At 36.8% G+C, this 24,873-nt stretch overlaps 1 protein-coding gene across 2 annotated transcripts in view; it reads right to left on the reverse strand.

The window, feature by feature from the left end:
- Window positions 1-24,873, reverse strand: part of LOC105223494 (zinc transporter 2) — a 137,415-nt gene that overhangs the window by 29,654 nt on the left and 82,888 nt on the right. For both annotated transcript variants that reach the window (XM_049452715.1, XM_049452764.1), the window contains one exon: window positions 17,042-17,221. In XM_049452715.1, coding sequence (XP_049308672.1) covers window positions 17,042-17,221 — 180 coding nt within the window. The remainder of the gene's footprint in view (window positions 1-17,041; window positions 17,222-24,873) is intronic.

The raw sequence follows: 24,873 nt of genomic DNA on the forward strand, positions 1-24,873 counted from the left end.
CCGAAAGGCAGATGAGTAGAGACTGATCAAAACCGGGAAGCCCATGCATTGTCTATACGACGATCTAGACAGAAGCATGGTAAAGAAAATCACTGGTCCCTGTTTGGTTGCGACACACGCCCGCAGGATGGGGCTGACACATCGATAAGACTGCAGGAAAGTTTCGAGGAAGGCACCATGGAAGCAATGGTGCATCTCTCGTGCACTTGGCCTGTATTGGCAAGATTACGCTGTAAGCATCTGGAGTCTCCACGGTATGATACACTGGAAGATGTTTCGATAGTGATGCCACAGAGTTTGTTGAAATCTGTCAGCGTCAAGTGCAGGAATCCTAAAGGATGATTACTCTTGATTTATAATCTCCATCTGGTATCGCCAAGGACCTAAACTGGTCTATGCGTGCCACATTTTCCTACCAGACTAACCAAACCAAAGCTAACCTATCTTCTAATCGAAGATTTAAGCTAAATGTGATTGGAGGTCATAAAATCCACTATTTGAAGATCAAACAGGCTTATAATTCCCAACAGACCGATATAAGAATTTATAGGGACACATTTAAAGACCAAAATAAAATGACACTATCAAACAGTCGAACCTGAATCTATCAACATACATACCATAAATTATGTAAGTACTATCTCAAATGTTCAAAACTTTTCTGGAGGTAAAAAGTTCCCAAAACATAATCGGAGCTAATAAGACCCACTCTCTGAAGATCACGCCAAATTAGTTTCGCACTAACCAGTAAGAGTACACAATACTTGTAGAAGGATTGTGAGCCTTATCACAAAATGTATCACCATTTCAGAGCATAATCATCATGGTAGATTCACATGCTGTTTACAAGTCCTATTCTGGGAGCTAAAGCTTTGAAGATCTTCAGAAGTAGGGTACTTTACTAGTTTCCATGACCCGGCTGGCAATTTAATATAAATTTGAAGCATAAGCAAAAGAACCATGAAATAAAAGCAACTGATTGAGGGATCACATTATATCTTAGAGCCTTAATCAAAGATTTCTCCATACTAACTTCCATGTTTCACTCTTTAATCGTAGCACTTAAAAGGGAGCAATTTAATCACCTATCACTTTAGGGCTTAAAACTCAGTTTAAAACGTTAAGAAAACTATCCGCGACAACTTATCGGCAACAATCTCTGGATATCAATATTTTGAGGAATTTTTCAATTGTACCATTTTAGTAAGGAAAGAAAGAATTACGAATGATAGCCATGTAAGATTCCTTGGATAAATGTGGATTATTTCTAAGTTAGGCTATTAGAAGGTTGAGTCAAAAGAGCATCCCACTTGGATAGTTAAGAAAGCTGGTCCATTGTGATAAGTAAGTATTGATCGAAAAGACCCTAAAAATGGACATAATGGTTTTATCCCGCTACAAATTTTCTAAGGTGGCGATTGTCAATTGCGTTTATCTTTTCTTATTCGATATGACTGATGAGAAGTTTCGACCTCTATCTTGCAAAACTTGGAAAATGCAGGAGAAAGTGACTGGATACAACTTTAATAAATTTCATACAATTTTTCAGCCTTAAAAGTAATGAAGGATATGTCCAGCGAAGAAAAGTCATACGATCTGACAGCCGCACAGCTAGTTGTTGACCAACGCCTGCTAAGCTCACACTAAGTCCGAATATACAGCGCTAGATTTTTCTGAATCTGATGTGAATGGGACAACGGAGCCCTCTCTTTCGAGGTTATTGGCTTCGCATTTTCCAGCGATTTCCCTATGACCAAACACCCAATTGAGTCTGATAATAAACTAGCTTAACGCTAACGATAGTGAAGACAGAAACCACTTGCCTAAGTAAGAGCATACAATGAGCAGAATCAAATCAGGTGTTGCCGATCAAATGTTGAAGATAATTGGTGAGCCTTCCGATTGTTCCTAAACTAACAATGATTTCATAGAAATAATGCTTTTTAGAACAATCGTTATATATCTATGAGTGAGGACAGAAACCACTTGCCTAACTTAGAGAGGGCAGTGAGCGTGCTCAAATCTGGTATTGGCGCTCTGCTCGTCGGAGTAAATGCTTTCCTTCCAATTTATTCTTAACTGAAAGTGATTTCAAAGAGAAGCATACTTCTTAGAACTAACATTCCATATCTTTGGAGTTACTTTTACAAGACTATACTATATAATAATTGTAATAATTATCTGAGATGTCTTCTTCCCCACATCAGATTCAGTATTTAGTAGACTGTAAGACTGCTTCTGCATATCTCATTGAGTTCTTAGTATTATATTACACATTTTTATCCTTTTTTATTATTATCATTCACAGTTTTTCTTTTCTCTCCTCTTTCAGTCTTCAAGAGACTGTATTTCTCTCTCGTGAACAAAATCCTGTTAGGGATGCGTTCTTTTTAAGTTTAACCTTCAAATTTACTTCCTTTCTAGCATCATAGTTCAAAATTTTTGCTGTTGTTTCAAGGAATAGCATTAGCACCATCTCTTTATCACATTCCTATAAACTGAGACTCTACATAAGCTGCTTTTACAAACAATCAGTTAACCAGCTTCCTTATCAGTATACTGCACTATTATTAACTTGTTTTGGCTGCTGAAGTACTCAACTCGTCTATCACTTTCTTTCGACTCCTGCAGATCCTTCCACACCCTTTAGCAGCTGCTCCTCAACCGCTGACTGTCGGCAATATGAGCACTTAATACGTTAGTCTATACTCCAACATATCCGTACATATACTTACATACAAGTACTGCTGTATGCAGCTTCCTTAGCCTATTTGAGCTATTACTACTACTTTTTAGTAGACAAGGGTCCAACAGAAGAAGTGCAACAAGATTTTCGAATTTAATGGTTTTCACTATTTGCTTTGGTAGAATTTAGGAGTAGATAGCAGCAAAAATACGTATAGAAAAGAAGGTTGAAAAGTAAAGAGATGAAGAGAGATAGAGAGGATGTATTAGCATTGGTAAAAACACTAAGCAAAAAGCGAGCAGGGAAGTTGGGGGAAATGAGCGGCTGGCAGTTTCTTTTGGCCGAAGTAATCGAATTTTGCTACTTTTCCGCTGGAACGTTTTAGCTTTTTTGTAAAGAAATTTTTTTAAAGCTGGTTTTTTTTTAATTTTTTTTATTTTTAATTTTGGTTATTTTTTCTATTTATGTGCTTTTCTGTGTGCTTTGTATATAGCTTTTGTTTTTTTCTTTTTTTAATATTCGCATTGACTTTGCTTCGTAAAATCCTTAGAGATGTTCAGCAATGTTGTTGTTGCTATCATTTTTGTTATCTTTTTTTTATCATTTATGTTGTTTTTGTTGTTATAACTAATACTTTTGTTGTTCTTTTTATTATTATTGTTGTTTTTGTGCTCCTTCATTGCACTGATCAGCCGGCTTGTGGTCATTTTCTCGGACTCTTAGTTTTTTGGCAGCCACACACCAACACACAAACACACACATACACACATACAAATATGCTACCAAAAAGCGAATCCTCTTAGCTACAAGCATATTCACAGCTGACAAGTTGTGCCGCACAGCGTGTATTTGCAGTAAAATAGCTTTGAAAATTATTATTGCATACATTGAGGCGCATACACACACACACCGCCTGCAGTTGTTAGCAGTGCTGCTGTGGCTGTTGCTTGGCAATTTTTTAAGCCACTCGTTTGCAGTTTCTCAATTTACGTTGCATTTCATGCGATTTTGCTGTTGTTGTTGCTGATGCTTGTTTAGTGTTTTCGTTGGCATTTCACTTCCTTGCTGGCAGCAGCATTTTCGATTTGTATTTTTTTGTTTTTTCTTTGCTTTCGCAGTCATTCGTAGCCACTTGACGCTGGACGCTCGTTTGGTTTGGCAATTTATGGCCTCAACTGTGGACGGCCAAGCGTGCAACGATCATGTGTATATGTGTGTGTGTTAATACTCCTTTTTTGGCATAAGGCAGCCATGCTACCGCTCTGTGTTGCCAATGTTGCCAGCAGTTGTGCACTTCACTTGACATTTGCAGCTTTTCTTATTGGCATATAAATATTTAGGCGACTAAAGTGTGAATTTCGTACATGCTTAGCATTTTTCTCATCGGCTTTGCTTGCCGCAAGCAGCTTTGAGCATTCAAACAACAAAAAATAAAATGCTGGACCTGCCACTTTGCGTCGCTTTCTTTCTTTTCTAAGCATTTATTTACAAGCTCCAGCATTTTTCGGAAATTCTCTCGAATTTTTTACCGTTATTTTTTTCATTTTTTTGCAAATAAAATATAAAAAAAATTTAAAATCGCTTCAAAATGTTAATCAGCACCAGGAATTGAAATCTGGTAAGCGGAAGCGCATAACTGTATACAATAAACAACTTGAAAATTGCTCTGTACCGCACACTTGCTTGCTGAGTGCAGCTCAGCTGGTTTTAGGCAGCTCAGAGCGGATATTTTTCAAGCATTTACATAGTTTCAAACGGATGTGGCAAGTGTTGCAAAGTTAGTAGCACGCTTGGGTTCATAAATTATTGAATGTGTGGCACTATGACTACTGGCTTCAGTTAGAAGACTTTCGGCAAGTCTCTTTTTGGGTTTTCAGAGTATTTGATTACAAAAAGTTCGGAAGTAAAGTCGATATATTTTTTCTATTAGAGTTCCTACTAATACCAATACCATATCAATAGGGATACCAATAGCGGTACAAATATTTATATCGTAGTATCAATATCAGTACTATTAATAATACAATTACCATTACCATTACCATTACAAATACCAATACCAATACCAGTACCAGTACCAATAAGAATACCAATATCAGTACTAATACCAATATCAATACCAATACCAATAACAATACCAATACCAATACCAATACCAATACCAATACAATTACCAATACCAATACCAGTTCTAATACCAATAACAATATCAACCCCGATACCAATACTAATACCAATTTCGATACCAATACCATTGCCACTACCAATACCAACGCCTATACCAATACCAATTCCAATACCATTACCACTACCAATACCAATACCAATTCCAATACCAATATTAATATCAATACCAATCACAATACCAATACCAATACCAATACCAATACTAGTACCAATACCAATACCAATACAAATACTGATATCAATTCCGACCAATATTACTACCATTATCAATACCAGTACCCACACCAGTACAAATATCGATTCCATATCTTTCTAAAAAGCTGCTCTATAACTTCCTCAAAACGCTTCTTGGCCGCAAACTTCTAAAGAATATTCCCTCCAACTGCCTAGCAAACGGTAGCAAGTCGAATTTGCTGTTCAAACTGCCAAAAAGGTCTCACATAATGCTTAAGAATCTTTCAGATCACCTCATCGTCTCTCTTCTCTTTTCATTTCCATAGAAATACCCACTTAAGTCCGACAGAAGAAAACCATCCAGCTCATTACACGCTTAATAGCTCAGTGGAGTTGCAAGTTCTATTAAAACGTAAAGTACTTTTTCTTCATTCCTTCGTGCACTTCGTTCCACTCTTCATCCTCATTCTTTTGATTTTCCGAAAGAAACCCATTTTCGAGCGCATTTCAATGTCCTCTCGTAAATAGTTGGGTAATTCAAAGTTGTCAGTTAATTACGCTGCAACCTCCAACCTTCACTTGGACATCACCTCACTCTCTCTCTCTCACGCTCGCTACACGCCAGCCTTTGCACTTTAAGCTTTTCTTTGCCCCTTGCACGCTCCTGCACTTCATTACATTGCATTACGCTACGTTGCTTGTGTTTTCGCTTAAGTGCAGGTCGTTGAGGCGAAACAGAAAAACAAAAAGCAAAAAATAAAACTTCTTACTTCATTCACGTGCCACAAAGGAAACATTGCTATTGCAACAATAACACAACAACACATAGTTCACACAAAACACGTATGAGTGAACAGTGGCAAATGAGGCACTTGAACAATAAATTTTTTTGTTGTTGTGTGAAGAGTAAACGAGTTGAACAACGAGGTGACGTACGAGCATATGCAACATACTTATTGAGGAGTTGACAAGGGGGGTATGAACTTGGTTTCTCTTTAGAGAGGCAGAAACTTTCATTATTTTTAGAGAAGAAAAAAAAGTAAAAAAGGTCCATGATCTACTTGGCCTTAAAGAGTGAACGCAGATCTTGAAAGATTTCTGGAACTAATTTTCTAAGAACAAAATGGTACACAAATATATGTTATCGATATATACTACTCAGCTATAGAACTCATTGCTACGCAGAGAAATTAAAATGAATGATGAGAGAGTAAGAGTTTCAAACAGGAACACTAATTATTTAATAAATTATTCTCTAACCCCTAAGTTATGTAGTATCGACCATCGAAGAGCTATTTATATCAAATCCTTTCCTAATCGAATGTGTGTAAGATGAGGTTAGAAATAGAGTAATAGATAATCTAATTAAGCGAATCTTAAGAGAATAAAGAGATATTTAAAACTTGTACAGGAGCCCACGAAAGAAAGGTATAGTGTCAATATTGAGAAGAGATCGACTTGCATAGGTGGATAATCAAACTTGTGTTTGAGGATGGTAAGAACGTGAAGAAATATTGAAGAGAAGAGAGTAAGAAAGAGTACAGACAGCCAAATGAGCATCCAATGATTGAGTACTTCAATGATCGAACCGAAAACATCCCAGCTGAAACTGCTTGAGAAGGAGTGCTTTGCTTTCCTTAACCAGAAGCATTCAGTCCTCAATATGTAGGTGCTACCGGCTACCGGCCAGCGACTTGAAGATTTTGTTGTGGCACTGTATTTTGACAATAATCGAGTTCACACGCGGAGTGAAGACGCACGCTCACACAAGTGAGGAAAGTTCTCTGAGCGCCTTTCACTTAGGAGTGGCCAGAAACGACTATTTTACATATGTCTCAACCAGCTCACGTTTTCCAGTCTTAAACCAAGTAACTTCTGTGGAGCCCAAAAACATCCGTTTGAAGGCAAGCTAAAGTGAGACGGTTGTACGTTTGGTTTAATATCTGTCACGTAAAAAAAAAACACCAAAGAAAAGAAAAGGCGGAGAGCCTCCGTTGCTAAGTCTAGGCATTCATTCCGATGGATGAACATCTCGCCACAATCCACATCAAAGCGAAATTCTTCAACATATCGCTAATTTGCGCCCACGCCTCGACGGAAGAGAAGGACGATGTGATCAAAGATGCCTTCTGCGATCGCTTGGGGCGCACCTCTGAGAGCTGCCTCCGCAAAAATATCAAAACCGTGCTTGGCGACTTTAACGTCAACCTCCACGAGGAACCATCTCCAAATGGGTTGAGGCTGATCGATTCCGTCGGACCCCGAAATATAATTTTCTCCAGTACTAGATTCCAGCACAAGAAAATTCATCATGCTACTTTTCTATCTCCAGATCGAAAAGCCACCAACCCAATCAATCATGTAGTAATAGACGGAAGACATGTGTCCAGTGTTTCAGACATACATACCGTACAAGATCCTAGCATTGACTCGAACCACTTTCTTGTTGCAACCAAGACTCGCACCCGCCTCTGTACTGCAAAATGCGCACGTCAACAAACACATGGAAGATTCGACATAGAGAAGTTGCAGTCACAACAGACGAATGATTTTCTGCTCGACTTGTACTCCGACCCGGAATGGAATGCGCGCAAACAAAACCATTTGCTCAACTCGTTTTTACGCTGACCTGCGCTAATATTTATGTTCCTGTCAATTAAATCACAGAGACATGCGCACGGAACTTCTTATTGTGGCGGACGGTAAATGACAATGACAGCGGCAACAACAGAAACAACAAGAATATTGTAATGGCTAGAAATTGTGTAAAATATAGTGAAATAAGAGTACATAAAACGGCTGGAAGGACTATATGTGTGAGCGTGTTTTTATATCTTACATATGTATGTACATACATTTTGTGAATGTGTGAGTCTGAGAGTGATTTGTATACCCATAACAAGGTACTGCTACTAAATTTGTAACACCTAGTAAGAAACTCCAGATATACTATAAATATGTAAATGATCAACAAGACGAGATGAGTCGATTTAGTCAGGACCCTCCGACCGGCTATATATACGCGAAATACTCCAACAGTTTTTAAGATAACTATCCCAAATTTTGCACATATTCTTTTCTTCTCAATAAGCAGCTCATTTGTCGGAATCGCCGGTATTGGACCACTATATCATATAGCTGCCATATAAACTGACTGATCAAGCTCAAGTCCTTGTATGAAAAACTTTTTTATTTGACAAGATATCTATACGAAATTTGGCACGAACTATTCATCAAAGTAACGCTACAATATGCGAACAAATTGTTCAGATCGCACTACTATAGCATATAGCTGCCATACAAACTGAACGATCAAACTCAACTCCTTGTATGGAATTTTTTTTAATTTAGAGAGATACAATATTCGAACAAATTGTTCAGATCGGACCACTATAGCATATAGCTGCCATACAAACTGACCAATCAAAATCAATATAAAGACTTGTTTATACCTTCTGTGCCATGAAAAAATGCAACTGTAAAGGGTATTATAGCCTTGCTGTAGCCGAAGTTAACATTTTTTCTCGTTCATGTAAGTGTATGTGTGCGACTGCTCGCCAACACTAACGAGCCGACACTAGTTGGACGGAACTGTAAATAACCGCTTCATTGCGCTCCGATTTCCTGCGACAACACCGGCCAATATGAGCTATGAGCATATAAAATACAGCAACAACAAGAAAGATTACAACAACATTAACTGTGGTGTGCCTGCAACTCGTGACGACAGCGAAGGCGAACACGTTGCGCGCATTAAAAATTACGAAACATTTTTTATGTTTGCTTATACATATATGTATGTATGTATCTGCTATGAGTGTGTGTATATAACTGTGTGCATGTGTGTGCGCCGCCGACAGTCATAGTCATTACGAAATGCCAACAAATAGCGTCAACGAAGCGTGTAACCACCAAGTAACCTGCAACTTGTAACCGGCAATGGACTCAATGAAGCACACAACAACAACAACAACAAATGACATATTGGTCATCTTACGGTCTGAGTGCGGCGGCGACGGCGGTCAACAGTCATTTATATTGAGCGTAAATAGTTTATAGCGAAAGAGGATATGGCGGCGCGGCCGTACACACATACACACATAAGCAGAGGAAATCGATGAAAAGCTTTCGCAATCAAGCGCGTTGCTTTGTACGTATGTGTCTGTGTGTAAGTCAAAGAGCAACGATCGCCATGGTTGGCAAGAAGAAAAATACTTTAAGGCTTCATTGCCTGCCGCACGATGTGTGAAAATGCATGTGAAACACGCGTGAGTGTGTGTGTGTGTGTGTATGTGTGCGACCATTAAAACGTAAGTCGAGATGTGGCAATGAGCGGCGCGGAGAAACGTAGAAATAACTACAAATTGTAAATAAAAAAATGTAATATAAAAAAAGCAAACAATCGGTCAGCAGCGGCGAGTGACAGCAGCTCTTCAACGGCTAACGGCGTTTGTGTTAGTGAGTAGACGGACGTAGCGCGTTGACTTGCCGTTAGCCACACGGAAGGTGGAAAAGGAAATGGCGAAAATCGCTCGTGCTTCACTTTTGCAGCTTAATTGCTGACGGCTTTGAAATACACACTTAGAACTAAAAGCGCATAACTGAAAAATAAATCAAAAAAGCCAAAATTTTGACTTCGACTTTTTATACCCTTTACATATGCAGTTCTTATAGCATAAAAGGTATAAAGAGATCTTTATCATGATTTTGATCGTTCATTTTGTACGACAGCTATATGCTATAGTTATCCAATCTGAGCAATTTCTTGGGAGATAGCAATTTTACTTTAGGCAATAACCTTTGCCAAATTTCGTGAAGATATCTCAAAAAATAAAAAAGTTTTCTATACAGTAACTTGATTCCGATCGTTCAGTTTGTATGGCAGCTGTATGCTATAGTGATCCGACATCGACAATTCTGACAAATAAGCACTTCCTAAGCTATAAAAAGGCGTATACAAAATTTCAGAGCGATATCTCAAAAACTGTGGGACTAGTTTGCATATATACGAGTATATACAGACAGATGGACAGCTGAATCAGACCATCACGCTGATAATTCATATACATATATATTTTATGTATGTGCTCTCCGACACTTACTTCTTGTTGTTACAAACTTCGTGTCGAACTCAATAAACCCTGTTCAGGGCATAAAAAAAGTGTTCCCCTTGTCCACTTATTTCACACACACTCAACTCAAAGTCGACGACCGCGAAAAAAACGCCAACTTTTTGCCACACAATGAAATATGAGGAGTACCAAAAATAACAAATGCTGACTTTGAGAAATCGTTAGCTTAAGAACGTGTTGGCGGCGATTTTCAGCCAACTAATGACTGATGTGGCACGTGTTTCGTGTTTGACACGCGCGTTCGCAAATTTTTTTTTCAAAGTTTAAAGGAGTCACGCTCGCATTAGTAGATTAGATAGGCAACGAACAAACTGAGGAAGTTATGAAAATGAGAACAATTAACTAAAACGGAATGGAATGGAATAGAATGAAACGAAACAAGATAATAATGATCTCGTTTATTTAACTTAAAGTCATATATTACTTAGAGACGAAACGAAATGGAATGGAATGTAACGATTCGAATAAAAACGCGGAATGGAATAAACAGAATTGATATTTAACTGAAACGTATATATTGTGTAAAAAGGGAACACAATAACAGATGTAAAGCGATTTTTTAGGAACTAAATAGAAACGGAATGACCAGAAACAGAACGAAATCACTTATAGGAAAAATTTCAAACAAAAACATGTTTTATACAACTTACAATAGAACAGAGGTGAGAACGGTATATGGAACGAAATAATTTCAAACAGTATGGTATACAAGGAACGAAACATAAAAATCACCATAAGATATATTGAGCATACTAAATAATACAGTAAAGGTATAGATATTTTTCAGGAACATAAGTAAAAAAGGAATGACCGGAAACAGAACGACTTAAATTATACGAAAAATTTCGAACAAAAAATATTTTATTCAACTTATCACTCAAGGGATGAAGAATAAACAGAATTGCTGTCGAGGTAAGACATTAGAATAAGTTGCTAATTTGTATAATAATAATAGAGGCAGTTTTTTACAAATTGCTAACAAAAAACAATGTAAAAAGAAAGAGAATATTGAAATAGAAAGAACCGAGGTGAGTAATAAATATGAGCATGGTAAAGAGGAACACAAAATAGACTATCGTAAATTTTACTAAAGATTGGAAAATAATACTTTGCGAGGGCATGAAACCATCTTCTTATAGACAAAAATATTTTTTTTTTATTCAAACATATTCTCCCCAGTTAAATTTCCCACGAGCAAACTTCATCAATTTTAAGACTTTCCGAAGAATAACGTTATAATAAACGACCAAAGCAATTAGAGTGAGTTGTTGCTTGGCGTTCATTCGGGCAAGTGAACTTCGTCAATCGGCATATTGAAAAGAGAGGAGGTGTAGCAACACTCCTTTCAAATATTTCGGCGAACTTTAATTCTAGTTAGAAATTCTGATTTAAGAATTTTAGTTTTCAAGTAGCCAAGTTCCCTTAGTTTCCTAGTCTGTCTGTGAGTTTATTTACAGATCATAATCATATAATACATTTTTTGAGTACTCGCCAGCAAAAATCTACATATAGATAGATTCCTATAAGAAGTTCAAAAATGTGTCTAGAATTTGTTTACTGATCTGTCAAAAGCGAGACATTCAAGATGGAAGTGTTGCGATACTTTGCTTTTTTTTTTAGAGTGAGGATCTCACTCAGTCTACGCCAATAAATAGGAAGAAGAGCTCCCTAGATTTCATATGATTTACCCTGGGTTATTAGGTCCTTGGAATTGCATAGTTGCTAGTATCTGATCAGCGCTTACCAAATGAGCTAAGGAAAAACTGGCTCGGTGTCCTTTTGGTTGGTGGTTAGTTGGTTAAAAAGAGAGGCGCATAGGCGCCGGACCGCTTAAAGTCTTATCCAACTCCAGCAACTCTGTATATTTGGTAAAATACCTGATTCTTTTCCACCCAGCTACCCAATATCTCTTAAGTTAGAGTACTGTATGCTGTGGAATATGTCCGTTGTCATCCGGTTAAAGGTGGGAATTCGCATAAATAATGTTCCAGCGTTTCATCATCCTTCGCGCATGCCCTATACATAACCTCACGCAATGAGACTTTGTGTTGGCATTACGAATGGCCTTAATTGCCGCTTGGCTATCCACTAGAATGCTGCTTGCTGCTTAGAGCATAAGCTCACTTGACATTCTCTGTTAACCCAAATACCTTGGAAAGAAATCAAAACAATGCCGGAGTGGGGAATTCATGCTGGCAGTTAGATATGTGCCCAACATCTCTGAGTGTGAGAACAACTTTCGTGGTCATATACCTTCCAAAAATGTCCACGGGTGCTAAAAGCACTTGGCGTTGAGTGCCAGGTCTGCAAGATAACTTTATTTAAAATATTTCAACCGACCCACAGCCAAAGTCAGGGTTGGTGAGTAAGAGCTACGTGCTAACCTCAACAAAAATTATTGACATAAGGCTCAGGCTCTTCTCAACGAATATACATGCAGCTACAGTGGGTAAAATCATCTTCCGTATCCAAGTTAAGTAAAAACTCCCAACTTCAAACTGAAGCCATCCAGTTCATATTTATAATAAGTCTGGAAGGTAAAATTTCTATATGTTTTGATCCAGAAGAAAGCCAAATTGGATTGTTTACATAAATTTGTTGCAGCGCCATTGCTATGACAACATCACAACTGGCGCCTGGCAGGACTGATTGCTGCCTGGCACTTCGTAGCCAACTCTAACCAGCTCACTGAGGCGTCAATATGGAATTCGACACATACACACACACATAAACGTTTAAATAGAATAAAGGCAAGCAAACAAACGAAAAATGGTTAAGCAGTTGTTGTTGTTGTTGGAAAAGTGTAAAAACTGGCAAGCGAAGCTGCGGCAACTATGCTATACACACACACATATATATATACAGGTGTGCAGGTGAGCTGAGCAAAAGCGAAAACACTGGCAAGTGGTGAGGGGGGCAGGTAAATGGTTTGGCAGGCGCTGTCAACTCTGACGTTGTTGCCACATAATGAAAAACGGAAACGGAAATTGTGTATTGTCTGCCTCCGCTGATGGCATGCCAAATCTTACTCACAGACTCGCACATAAACAAGAAGACATACACACTCGATTTTTTGCCGAATTGCTTGTAAGTTTGCGATTCTTTCCTTTTTTGTTGTTTGTTTCCTTACCGCAATTGTTTACCCTTGTGGTTGTTGGTTTGTGTTGACATGTATAGTCATATTTGTGTATGAGTGTGTGTGTGCTTTTGCCGATCTGCCAACATCTTTGCACATCCTTTACCGTTATTGCGGCGGCAATATTTTCATTGTCGTTTCACTTGTTTGCCTCGCATTTCCTTGCCAGCTTTGGTTTGGCTAGATTTGGCCGATATGCTGCCAACTGCTCATTAGACGCATTGTCACCTCTTATAGTATTCAGCGTGTTTGTTGTTGTTATAACGCTTGTTTGTTTCTTTGGCATATGCGATAATGCGGTGGAAATGGTGTTGAGTGATTGTGATGTGTTTTATGTACTTTTCAGCATGCTTTCGACAGTTACTTTGCCTACTTTTAGGCATAGTGAATAATACTAATGGCGAACTAAATTTTTTCGCAGGCTGGCCATGACATAACTGATTCTTTAGCACTTCTAGTGTGAGCAGCAAATTATAACAGCACAATTGAGGTCATTTTGTTACACTTACTGCATACTTTTAGGCGAATAATTATTTTTTTTTTTTTGAAAAAGAAGGTTCTTTACGGGTTTATGTGTTGTCAAAACATGTTTTTCAACGGCAGCACGGCATTTCGGAATTTTTTATGATACATACTTTTAGGCGCAATTTTTTTTTGCAATTCTGGCAACTTTATTAAGAGTTTTTAAGTTAATTACGTAAATCTAATAGTGGACTGTATATTTTAAAGTATCTAAGATGTCTCAAAACCATTTTTAATACATGGCTTTAAAAACATACATATGTTTCATATTTCAGGAAATCAAAATTGGTACAATTGGGACGTAGAGAGCGTCAAATGTGAGCTAGAAAAATCGCTAGAACAATTTTATCCAAGTTATTGTGAGAAGTTGTAGCTGCGTTAATTGTCGCTATATCATATTAGTTTCCAACGACAATATCAGAATCTAGAACTATTTAAGCACACCTTTAGGAAAATATGCAAATGTAAGATTTAGTAATACGAATTTTTCCAATAGGGATTTTTAGTAGTCTGCGCGTCGAGCTGTGTAAGAGCGAGCGTATCGTTAGAGAGAAAAAGCTTTGTACTCAAAAACAGCTCTCCGACAGTTTGGTGATTCCTTGACTCGGTATAGTTTGAGCGAGCTTCAAAGATGGACATCAGAGAATATATGCAATAGTTTACAGTTTTTCTTCCAAAAAGGCGAAAATGCAAACCAAGTGGCTAAAATATGACTGCCAGTCAGACTATAGAAGTCAGTCGTGAGTAGTTTGGTTCGGAGAGTTTTGGTGTCAGAGATGAACCACGCTTAGGAAAAGGAGATATCGCTAATATAAACCAAGAGTCCATAATCATAAACGTTTTGTGAAATTCGTCTGCGAAAAGAAATGGTGGACTCCAACAGACATGTAATCACCGTCTTGATTCTCCAGGAAGTAAGTATGTTGCAAAAAGCCGGTTGGTATCGCTCAAATATGTGTGAATATAAAAGAAAGCTCGCTGTATGGATGCCTCACGAGTTCTCGCGAAATCCTCATGGACGAGTTTTCTTCCTCAAATCTTTGCTGAATCACAAATCAAAGCATTTCTGAAACGAGTACTGGTGATGCAAAGTGGATGGCTTACGACAGCGTCAAGCAAAAAAGGTTGTAGTACAATCGCAGCGAGCGACTACGAATAGTGACTAAGCCAGGACCAACAGTCAGGAAAGTTTGTCAATATATTCGATAGGGTTGGCAAGGATTCATCCACTAAGGACTGCTGCCCTTCGAACAAGCACTTATTACAGATCTGAGCTATCAGCAATTGCACCTTCTGAAAAAGTTATCACACAGAAGCAGCCAGCTATGGCCAATAATGGAGAAATTATTTTCGTCTGGACAATGCCAGGCCATTCCCATCGATAGCTCTGGAAACTTGGTTGGGATACTCTTATGCAAAGAAACCGATATCAAACAGTCTATAATCTTAAACATTTTATGGGCTCACTTACAGCCAAGTTTTTAATACGGACCTGAACTGTCAACAATTATACCTTCTGAATTATGCTATCAGCCAGAAGAGGTCAGCATTGGCCAATAATGAAGGAACTGTGTTCCATCAGGGCAAAGCCAGTCCATACAAATCTATAGTCACCTACCAAAAGCTCCAAGAACTTAGTTGGGAAATTCGTATGCATCTACCTTATAAAGCAGATTTGGCACCATATGACTTCAGCTCGTTACCGATGAAAACCTTAAGAGAAGCTTTAAAATCGACTGTCACAGTTTCTTTCAACAGGGACGAAAGCTTCTACGTGCCGTTCCTCCCACAGTCGGATGTAGGTTACCGGAACGGACTGGGATTTTTAGCCGGCCAAGGACTATCAACTCGACACCATTCCTCGAACTTACTAAAGGAATGTTTTCTGCGGCTAGAATAACAGTGTTTCCATAAAAGAGAATATGCTTTCAAAAAATATTTATTTATTTTTTTAGACTTATTATTTTAGGTATTCAATATTTAAACGTATTGGTTTACTTCCAAGATATGAAAACTCAACTTCAGCTTAAACTCCAAACCTATTTTTAATCAATTGAAAGATGATTTTAGGCATGTGTCTCAGAGTCTTTCGAATACATTTATGTTTAATACGAAGGTAGAAGACAAAAAAAAATACTCTGAAAGAAAGAGGTATGCAATAGTCTTTAATATTAAACTTTCTATGCACTTCGTATGCGAAGTGACCAGTTAAAGTTAAGCACTGCTAGAGTAAGAGAATCGAAGTAGTGCTCTGAGAAACCTAGTTCTTAGAGTGGAAAATTCAGTCCAATATTTCAGAAGGTTTGAAGTTATATGACCCGCATCAAGAAACCAACTTTCAAGAAACTGTTGTTTGAAGAAAAATGCAATAAAGTTTCTTCAATCTGCCATTACATACTAGAATAATGTTCCTATTTGAACAAAACGGCAACAATGTGCATTCAAATTTTCAGCCTTGAGATTAGACACGACGAAATGTAGGCAACAATTTCCTTTAATGTCACAGCTGAGAATCAACGCGGCTTAAAAGTGAAGGAAATATATGCGCGAAACTGACGCGGTTGACAAAGACCAACGACCAAGCGAGATCAAACACATAGCGGCTAGAAACTAAGCCGTCAAGAAGCAGGATATGTCAGCAATTGAAGGAAAGGAAAAGTTGGAAAGTGACGAAACAGAAGTCAGCAAAGAGCAGAAACACAAATCAAGCGATTTAACGGCCGTCATTGAGGCGATTGGCATGCCAGAGTTGCCAAAGAAAAATGTTACAACGCAGTTTTAGGCGCGTAGCGGCCATAACTCTAATGTGCTAGCTACTTTTAGGCGCACAAACGCAATAAATTATTTAACAAAAGGCGGTAGGAAGAATTGTTGCTTCGTCTCGCCAATTGAATTGTAATTAGACTTATCCCCGACATAATTAAGTGCTTGCGTAAATGTACAATTAATTTCCGGCTACACTTAACACTTAATACACGATGCTTAACTACTTAACTACTTAACATACAATTAAATAATTCATGGCCAATGCCGCCGCAATAATATGCGTACAATAACAGTAACAAACATAACAACAGTAACCACCATAACAACAACAACAACCACTCAAGCACACATAATCATATTAGTTAGTTATGCGCGCGCTTATTAATTTATTCATATTGTTGTTGTTGTTGTTGTGCATGAGTGGCATGGGGTACTTACATCAAATTAACCAAAATCGCTAAACCAGATGTAATCAGCATAATCTTGGCGTTCACTTCAAAATCGCGATTAATCAAACGCTGCACGGCCAACCAAACGAGTATAGCGGTAATGACCCAAATCATCACGACCGAGGCCATGGCGCCGATAACCTCGGCGCGATACCAGCCGAAGGACATGCTGTAAGAGAGAGAAGAAGAAAAAATATATGTTAAGTGCAAATAAATATGAAAAGGTTGGTGAAACGTGTTGCGGATGGAGTAATGCGAAAAAGTATATTAGCAGAGGAAATTAGATTCGTTAAGGTAATGGCGCTGTGGTTAACACACATTGAGATCGTGGTTCCAAATGGCATATAATGTGGAAGTATATTATTTATTTTTTTTTTTAGATATTTTGAAAACGTGTTCAAGTGATACTTTTGATAATGCGGTCGTTAAATCGGGCGACTGCAACGAAAATGCGTTACGTAACGAAATTCCGTCACAATCGCAGTATGTAGAATTTTATAAAAATAAATGTTGAAAGGAGTTGCATACCTACTATATTGTTTCGAGTAATACATGATTTATTAAAAACAGAGAAATTAGAGGGTTGCCACCTGTTTGAAAACGTTCAGTTAAAATTTAATGTGAACTTCGAAGGAAGTTACATATTTTTGTATTATATGGAGTAATATGCGAATTCTTCTAAACAGAGAAATTAAAGGGTTGCCAGCTGTTTGAAGATTTTCAAAAAAAAATTTTATAAAAAACTGAAGCTCCAAGGAAGTTACATATTTTTGTATTATATGGAGTAATATGCGAATTCTTCAAAACAGAGAAATTCTAAGGTTGCCACCTGTTTGAAAACTTTCAGTTATAAAATTAATTTTGTGTCAAAAAACTATAGTTTAAGGGAAGTTACATATCTCTGTATATTACGGAGTAATATGTGAGTGCTCAATACAATAAACTAAGAAGGTTGCCACTTGTTTGAAAACTTTCTGTTTAAAATATATATTTATTTATTTACGTTAATAACACACCCAAACTGAATAGGTTGAGGAAAGCTTAGAGCTGCCACAAAAATTATAAAGAGAGTTGCCACCTGTTTAAATTTTTGAACATAAATAAATTACACACTAAAGACGGATCTAATCTAATGAGGCTCAAAAACGTTTTAAGTTATAAGAAACTTTGTGAGTAGTGTTGCCACCTGACTAAAACTTTATACCACAAATTATACCATAGCAAATAAGAATTCACATTCCGAGAGATCGTTATCAGATGTACAACGCACTCATCGTAAGGGTGGGTAGCCTACTGACCTGAACAGTTTTAAGATCTGGCTAAAGGAAGCCATAAGGGTTAAGGCAAACTTGGTTACCTTTCTAGATATCTTCGATATCGAAGGAGCGTTCAAAAATAATTTGCCAAAGGCAGGAGTAATAGCTAAATTATGAGTTGCGTCAAACTTCAAGCACATCAGTTTCAGTCTTCACTAAAGTGGTGCTCGGGCTCACAGCGGCTTCGTAAAGGCTTGGAAGGAATGTTGGATGTATCTATTGACGGGATTAGATGATTGATAATCCACACCCTTTGCAGACATTCTGTCTATTATAGTGTTTTTCAAGCCAATGTTGTTACCATCACGGGATCTACAGCTCAAAAGCGCAGCCGCCTTCAGCGAAGTGACTCCTTACAACGATAGTGGAGAGGCAATACCAGTCTCAAAGTCAATACATGTGCGAGGTATACACTCCTTAACCAGCCTCAACGTGAAAGAGTGAATTAATTGCGCCGTATTACTTCTGTACAAGACTAGTTTAGTTAACCGGCCATTGCGGAATCGTAGGTAAATGCAAATGTGATGTGAGTTGGCAAGCAAGGCACCTCAGCCACATGTTGATTGGGGTTGAAACGCATCCTCATGCGAATTCCTATTGGACTGCTGGCTCTGGCGGTAGCTTAGAGAACACTGAGAAACAATCGGTTTTGCTGAGATATAAATACCAAAGACAAACAAAAATAATCAGTGAGTTCCTCACGCTAAGCAAGGTTGATCTTTCCCTAAGTGTTTGGGATATAACAGAAATTATGCTAATGGCGACATCCGTCAGCGCTAAGGGGGATAGAAATTGAACGCCTAAGTAGATTTTTAAAGGGTGCAAAATACTTTTCCGACACGTTAAATGTAATGACTATAGTCGTTATCTCTCTTTTCTCAAAGTACTTATCAGATTCAGTTTAAGTGCGATACAATCTTGGATACAATTTTATAACCTAACCTCACCATCTATTGAAACATACGTAATAATGCAATCAAGTTTTTAAAACAAGTAGTCAACAAATAAAAAATTATTAGAGAAAGCTTTGGGAAGGATAAAAGTTGAAAATGGCTTTCTTAGGGTTACTTTGTTCTGATGAAGGTTGCCAAAGCATAATAAATAAATTTTTAGTTTAACAACTTAAGCTTTTCAGTGGTGATTTTAAAACTACTGTACCCATTAATCATATACATAATTTACCAAGGCTGGGTACCTACATAGGGTAATATCACCAAAGCTATATCAAAAGCTCCGTCAGGATCGTGAAGCATCGGGTAGTACCTCTCCGAGCCGTTCGATACTAAATGAAGTTTCAGACGAGTCGCCTTGTCTTTCGTGTGACTTCTTCAATCCGCTGCTGGAGAAAATAATTCGAGCTGCAGAACTAAGTAGAAAAGGTACAATCTTCTATAAGAGTGTACAGCTGCTGGCCTTCGCCGATGATATTGATATCATGGACCTCAACAACCGCGCGCTTAGTACTGCTTTTTCTAGACTGGATAAGGAATCGAAGCTTATGGCTCCGGTTGTAAATGAGAATAATACGAAATATCTCGTGTTAGCAAACAAACAGTCATCGCATTCGTCACTTGGCTCGTACGTCAACGAATAAAGTCTAAACTCTATAAGTCCCTCATTATTCCCGCCCTGTTATATGGTGCAGAGGCATGGACAATGAACTCATTTTAGTTTATAAATCTTTCAATACCAACAAAAAGTGAACGTTAAAAATCCTTTGCACATAAAAATTATTTTTAACTTGAAAAACGAAAATTTTAAGGCAACTCCACCACTTTAAGCGATTAATTAGAGCCAAGCACGGAAATATACATATGTACATGTATATATGTGTACCAAAAGTTTACATCAAGTGAGACAGTAACAACAAAAACTCTACACAAACAAACTATTAAAGAAAACATAATATTGGCTTAATTTCTTTTTTGGCTTATTCTCTTTAACTCACACACAGCTGCAGCTACTCAAGTTGATTTTCATACTTTTTTTTGGTTTGGGTTTGGGTTGGTCCAGTGGTTGGAGAGTGAGAGGGAAAGTCAGCAGTCGGGCTGAAATTCAGCGCAAAGTGCCTTTGAATATTTTATGAAAATGAGATTGGTTTTTAGGCTACAGCCGGCATTGCAGGCGCACAACAACAGCAACAACATGAACCAATACGACTCACACTTACACGCGCACACAAATACACAGACAAATTAATGTTGTAGCAATGCTGATTTTGCAGCTTACACTGTTTTGTACTTTGTTGTTGTAATGTGCATGTTTGTTGTAACATTTTGCTGAAGTTAGCATTTTTTTCACTGTTTTGGTTTTGTTTTTTTGTTGTTTTTTTGTGGTTTTCCAGCCGCCGAGTAGTCAGAGCAGCAGACGGCCTGCAGTTGAGTTGAGTAATTTTGGTCGCGCTTTGTTTTATTACACGCTTTCACTGTGTCTGCCAGTCAAGCCCCAGACCAGCATACGCCACTTTTCCCTTACCCGCCACACACTCTTATCTCACTCTCTCTCCCTCCACAGTGAACAGCCGAATCGTCATAAAACGGTTGTACATTTCGCAACTGTAATTTCTCTGGTGATTTCACGCAATCAAATAAGCAAATACACAGTAAACAGAGAGAAACCGAATAATGAAGTGATGTTGCAGGTAAGGAGCGTCGTTTGGTGGAGGGAGGGGCGAAGATAATGCCACTGAGGTGCTCGGACGCTTGAAATATTGGCTCTGTTGAGCATATTTTATTTAAATTGCTACAATTTTATATTTGAGTTTTGGCTGCCTTGGCTGCAAAATAGTTTTTTACGTAAACGCCTAAAAGTATGCAGTTAAAAATTTTATTTGCATAAAGCAGGCGAAAAACTTGATGAAAAATGCTTGACGCCCACAGGCATGCAATTGTTTACCATTCAATAATATAATTCATTGCCAAAGCGCCTAAAAGTAGGCAACACTAATTTTTTTAAGTGCAAAGTAATATAAAAACAAGAAAAACAGTAAGTTTAACTGCATAGAGCTAAAATACCGTTACTGATGAATTTCTTAAAAGTAAACCCTCTTCATAAAATGGTATGAAGAGATCCTAACCTGGATTTGGATCGATCAGTTTGTATGGGAGTAATATGTTATAGACAATTTACTCGACGATACTGCAATAACAATTCATGCCAAATTTTATGAAAATACTTTAACAAATAAACAATTTTTGATACAAAAACGCGATTTTGATCGATCAGTTTGTATGGCAGCTATATGCTATAGTAATCCGATCTAGAAAATTTCTTCATAAAATGTGGTGCTCTCTTGTGCAATTATCCATGCTAAATTTTGTGAAGATATCTCGTCAAATAAAAAAGTTTTTCATACAAGAACTCGATTTTGATCGATTAATTTCTATGGCAGCTATATGCTATAGTAGTCCGATCTTGCAAATTTCTACGTATAATGTAATGCTGTCTTGGGCAATAATCCATGCAAAATTTTACGAAGATATCTTGATAAATAAAAAAGTTTTTCACACAAGAACTCGATTTTGATCGAACAGTTTGTATGGCAGCTATATGCTATAGTTGTCCTATATCGGCGGTTCCAACAAGTGAGCTGTCTTTTGAGGTACAAATAACGTTTGAGAAATTTCATAATGATATCACGAAAATTGCAGGACTATTTCGCATATATATCTTATAGTCGACTCAATCTCAAAAGTAAACCCTCTTCACGGTATAAAAATAAATAAATGCAGAGCATGGAAAAAAATTACAACAAAATTAAAAAAAAAAAATGTTTTTAAACGTACAAAAATACCAACTGACAGCCAGTCAAATATTCAAAGTTGATATCCAAGCCACCAAGCAATCCTTATACCTGTCTGCCACGCCTGTCTGTACAACTTTCAGGTGTCAGCTGCCCGTTCTCCGAACAGCCAAAACCCACGGCTTTGTCGACCGTTGACGTTTTGAATAATGCCATTGAAATGTTCGCCCATTCGGCATGTTATTCCCACAATTTTTTCGTACATTTAAGTACCTGCATGGCATATTTTGCGGCGTGCTAGCTTGCAAATGCAAAATTCTTTTGGACGTCTCGCATATTTTTATTTTTTTGTTGTTTTGTGTTTTCTTTACAATTTCGCAACCACATTGCAATGAGTTGCGAGGAATTCGCGCTGCCACATTGCACGGAGTTGTAGTAATTTTTCGTAAACATGTAGTTTACAAACTTGTGCATACTTTTCGGCGCAAATAAGTTGCTTTTGCTGGCACAATGGCGCGAGGTAATTTTTTCTAAACTGAGAACATATGAGCAGGCATGCTTGCATTAAAATTAGCAATTTAAGACATGAATGAAGCTGTGGAGACCGAGAATGAGTTGAAGTAAGCGCAGATTTACCCACAGAGCCAACAGCTGAATGGAAGGAAATTGTATATTATGAGGTATCATGTGTCGTACGTATGTTCCTGTATTAATAAATGTGGATAGTTGGAAAATTGGCTTATTCTTAATTGCGTCTGCGGCTTGTTATTAATAGATTAGGTAAATAAATTAGGTAAACTGTAACACTGTTGAAGTAAGTACTTCAGACAAAATCAAAAACAAATTTTTATAAATTTTTATGAACTATCATATATGATAACAGGATTTAGCATGAACTTTTCTATTATATTCATTCATTTCAACATTAATGTACCCTCAATCGACTAATAATCGAAAAACTGTCAACAAAGCCTTTATATCTGACCTGCTGTGACAAGGTTTTTGCGGCTTCGGTTCACCTTTGCCATGATATTCGGCCGATTGATTGTCTGTTTCCAGATCGGACTTATCGTCGAAAATAATACGTTGCTTGACATTCTGGTAGTCGTTTCATTATTATTTTACAGACGTTAATGCGGCGTTATTTTCCGAAAAAATTGAATGATTTTGGAACCAAACGTGCCTTCACTTTTCTTAGGCTCAAATGACCTTGCAAAATGGTTATCATTGATCCTGTCGACATTCCAAAGATGTCAGTTAAACGTCTGACTATTAACCGTCGATTCTCAAGCTACAATTCCTTTATTTTATTTACGGTAATAAAATAATATAATATAAATATAAGAAAACTTTCAAAAAGAGTTTTGTTCAATAAAACGGACTATTTAAAATAAATGGCAACCTCTTTAAATTTTTTTTGCTTGTTGGAGCTAAGAACATTAGTAAAAAATGACTAAATGCTATTGATATTTGTAATATATTTAAAATTAAAAATTTAAATACTTAAAAATGTTTTTCAAATGAGTAAATGTGGCAACTCGTAAACGTGTTAAATTTAATTATTTTAAGTTCAAAGAAAACAATTTTTGAAAACCACTATTCAAACATATCGAATGTTAAAAAAAATTATAATATTTTTAAATGGAAAAAATATTTTTCAAATAATTGGCAACACCAAACAAACTTCCTATGACAACCACTAAGAAAACTTTCCAAAAGAGCTTTGATCAAAGAAGTGCACTTTTTTAAATATATTTTATAGAAAAATATGTAACCAAACAATGTGGCAACCTCTTTCAACTGTGTTTGTTTGTTGGATTTCAGGACAGTAGTAATAAAATCGCTAAATTGTATTGAAATTTGTAATATATTTGGAATTTTAAATTTAAATACCAAAATATTTTTTACAGCATTAATAACTGTGGCAACTCCAAATGTGCAAAATTTAAACATTTTAAGTTTAAGTAAAACATTTAAATTTTTGAAAACCGTATCGCATAGTGGTAAAACTGTAATACGGTAATAAAAAATTATAAAACTTCTGAACAGAAAAAATATTTTTAAAATAAGTGGCTACACCAAAAAAAATCCTGTTTACAAAAATGTTCTCAACAATAAAATTGAATTTTTTAATCTATTTTATAGAAAATATGAAATCGAAAATTTTAAATGGTTAAATAATTTTTTTTAATAGTTGGCAGCGCCATAAAAATATTGTCCTGTTTTAAAACATTATAAACGAGCTTTCATCAAGAGAGTTGTTTGTAATCTTTTTATAGAACATTTTTAATCAAAAGCTTTTAATAGAAAAATATTTTTAAATAGGTGGCAACGTCATAATGTAATTTTAATGTTATACAACCAAAAAAGCTTTTATAAACTTTTATAATCTTTTTATAAAAACATGAATCAAAAGTTTTTAGTAGGAAAATATTTTTTTAAAAGGTGGCAACACCATAAAATGTTTGTAAATGCGCTTTCATCAATAGAATTTTTTTAATCTGCTTATAAAACAGATATACTCAAATATTTTCAATAGCTAAATTTTTTTTTAAATGGGTGGCAGCGCCATAAATTAATTGTTTTGTTATAAAACGTTCTAAAAGAAATTTAATAAATTTTTGTAATCATTATATGGAAAATAATTAATCAGAAATGCTTAATAAGTAAATGTTTTTTAAAAAAGTGGCAGCGCCATAAAAGAATTGTCCTGTTATAAAACGTTCCAAAAGAGCTTTCATAAATTTTTGTAACATTTTTAGT

Source organism: Bactrocera dorsalis, chromosome 1 (assembly GCF_023373825.1).
Source record: "Bactrocera dorsalis isolate Fly_Bdor chromosome 1, ASM2337382v1, whole genome shotgun sequence".
NCBI lineage: Eukaryota > Metazoa > Arthropoda > Insecta > Diptera > Tephritidae > Bactrocera > Bactrocera dorsalis.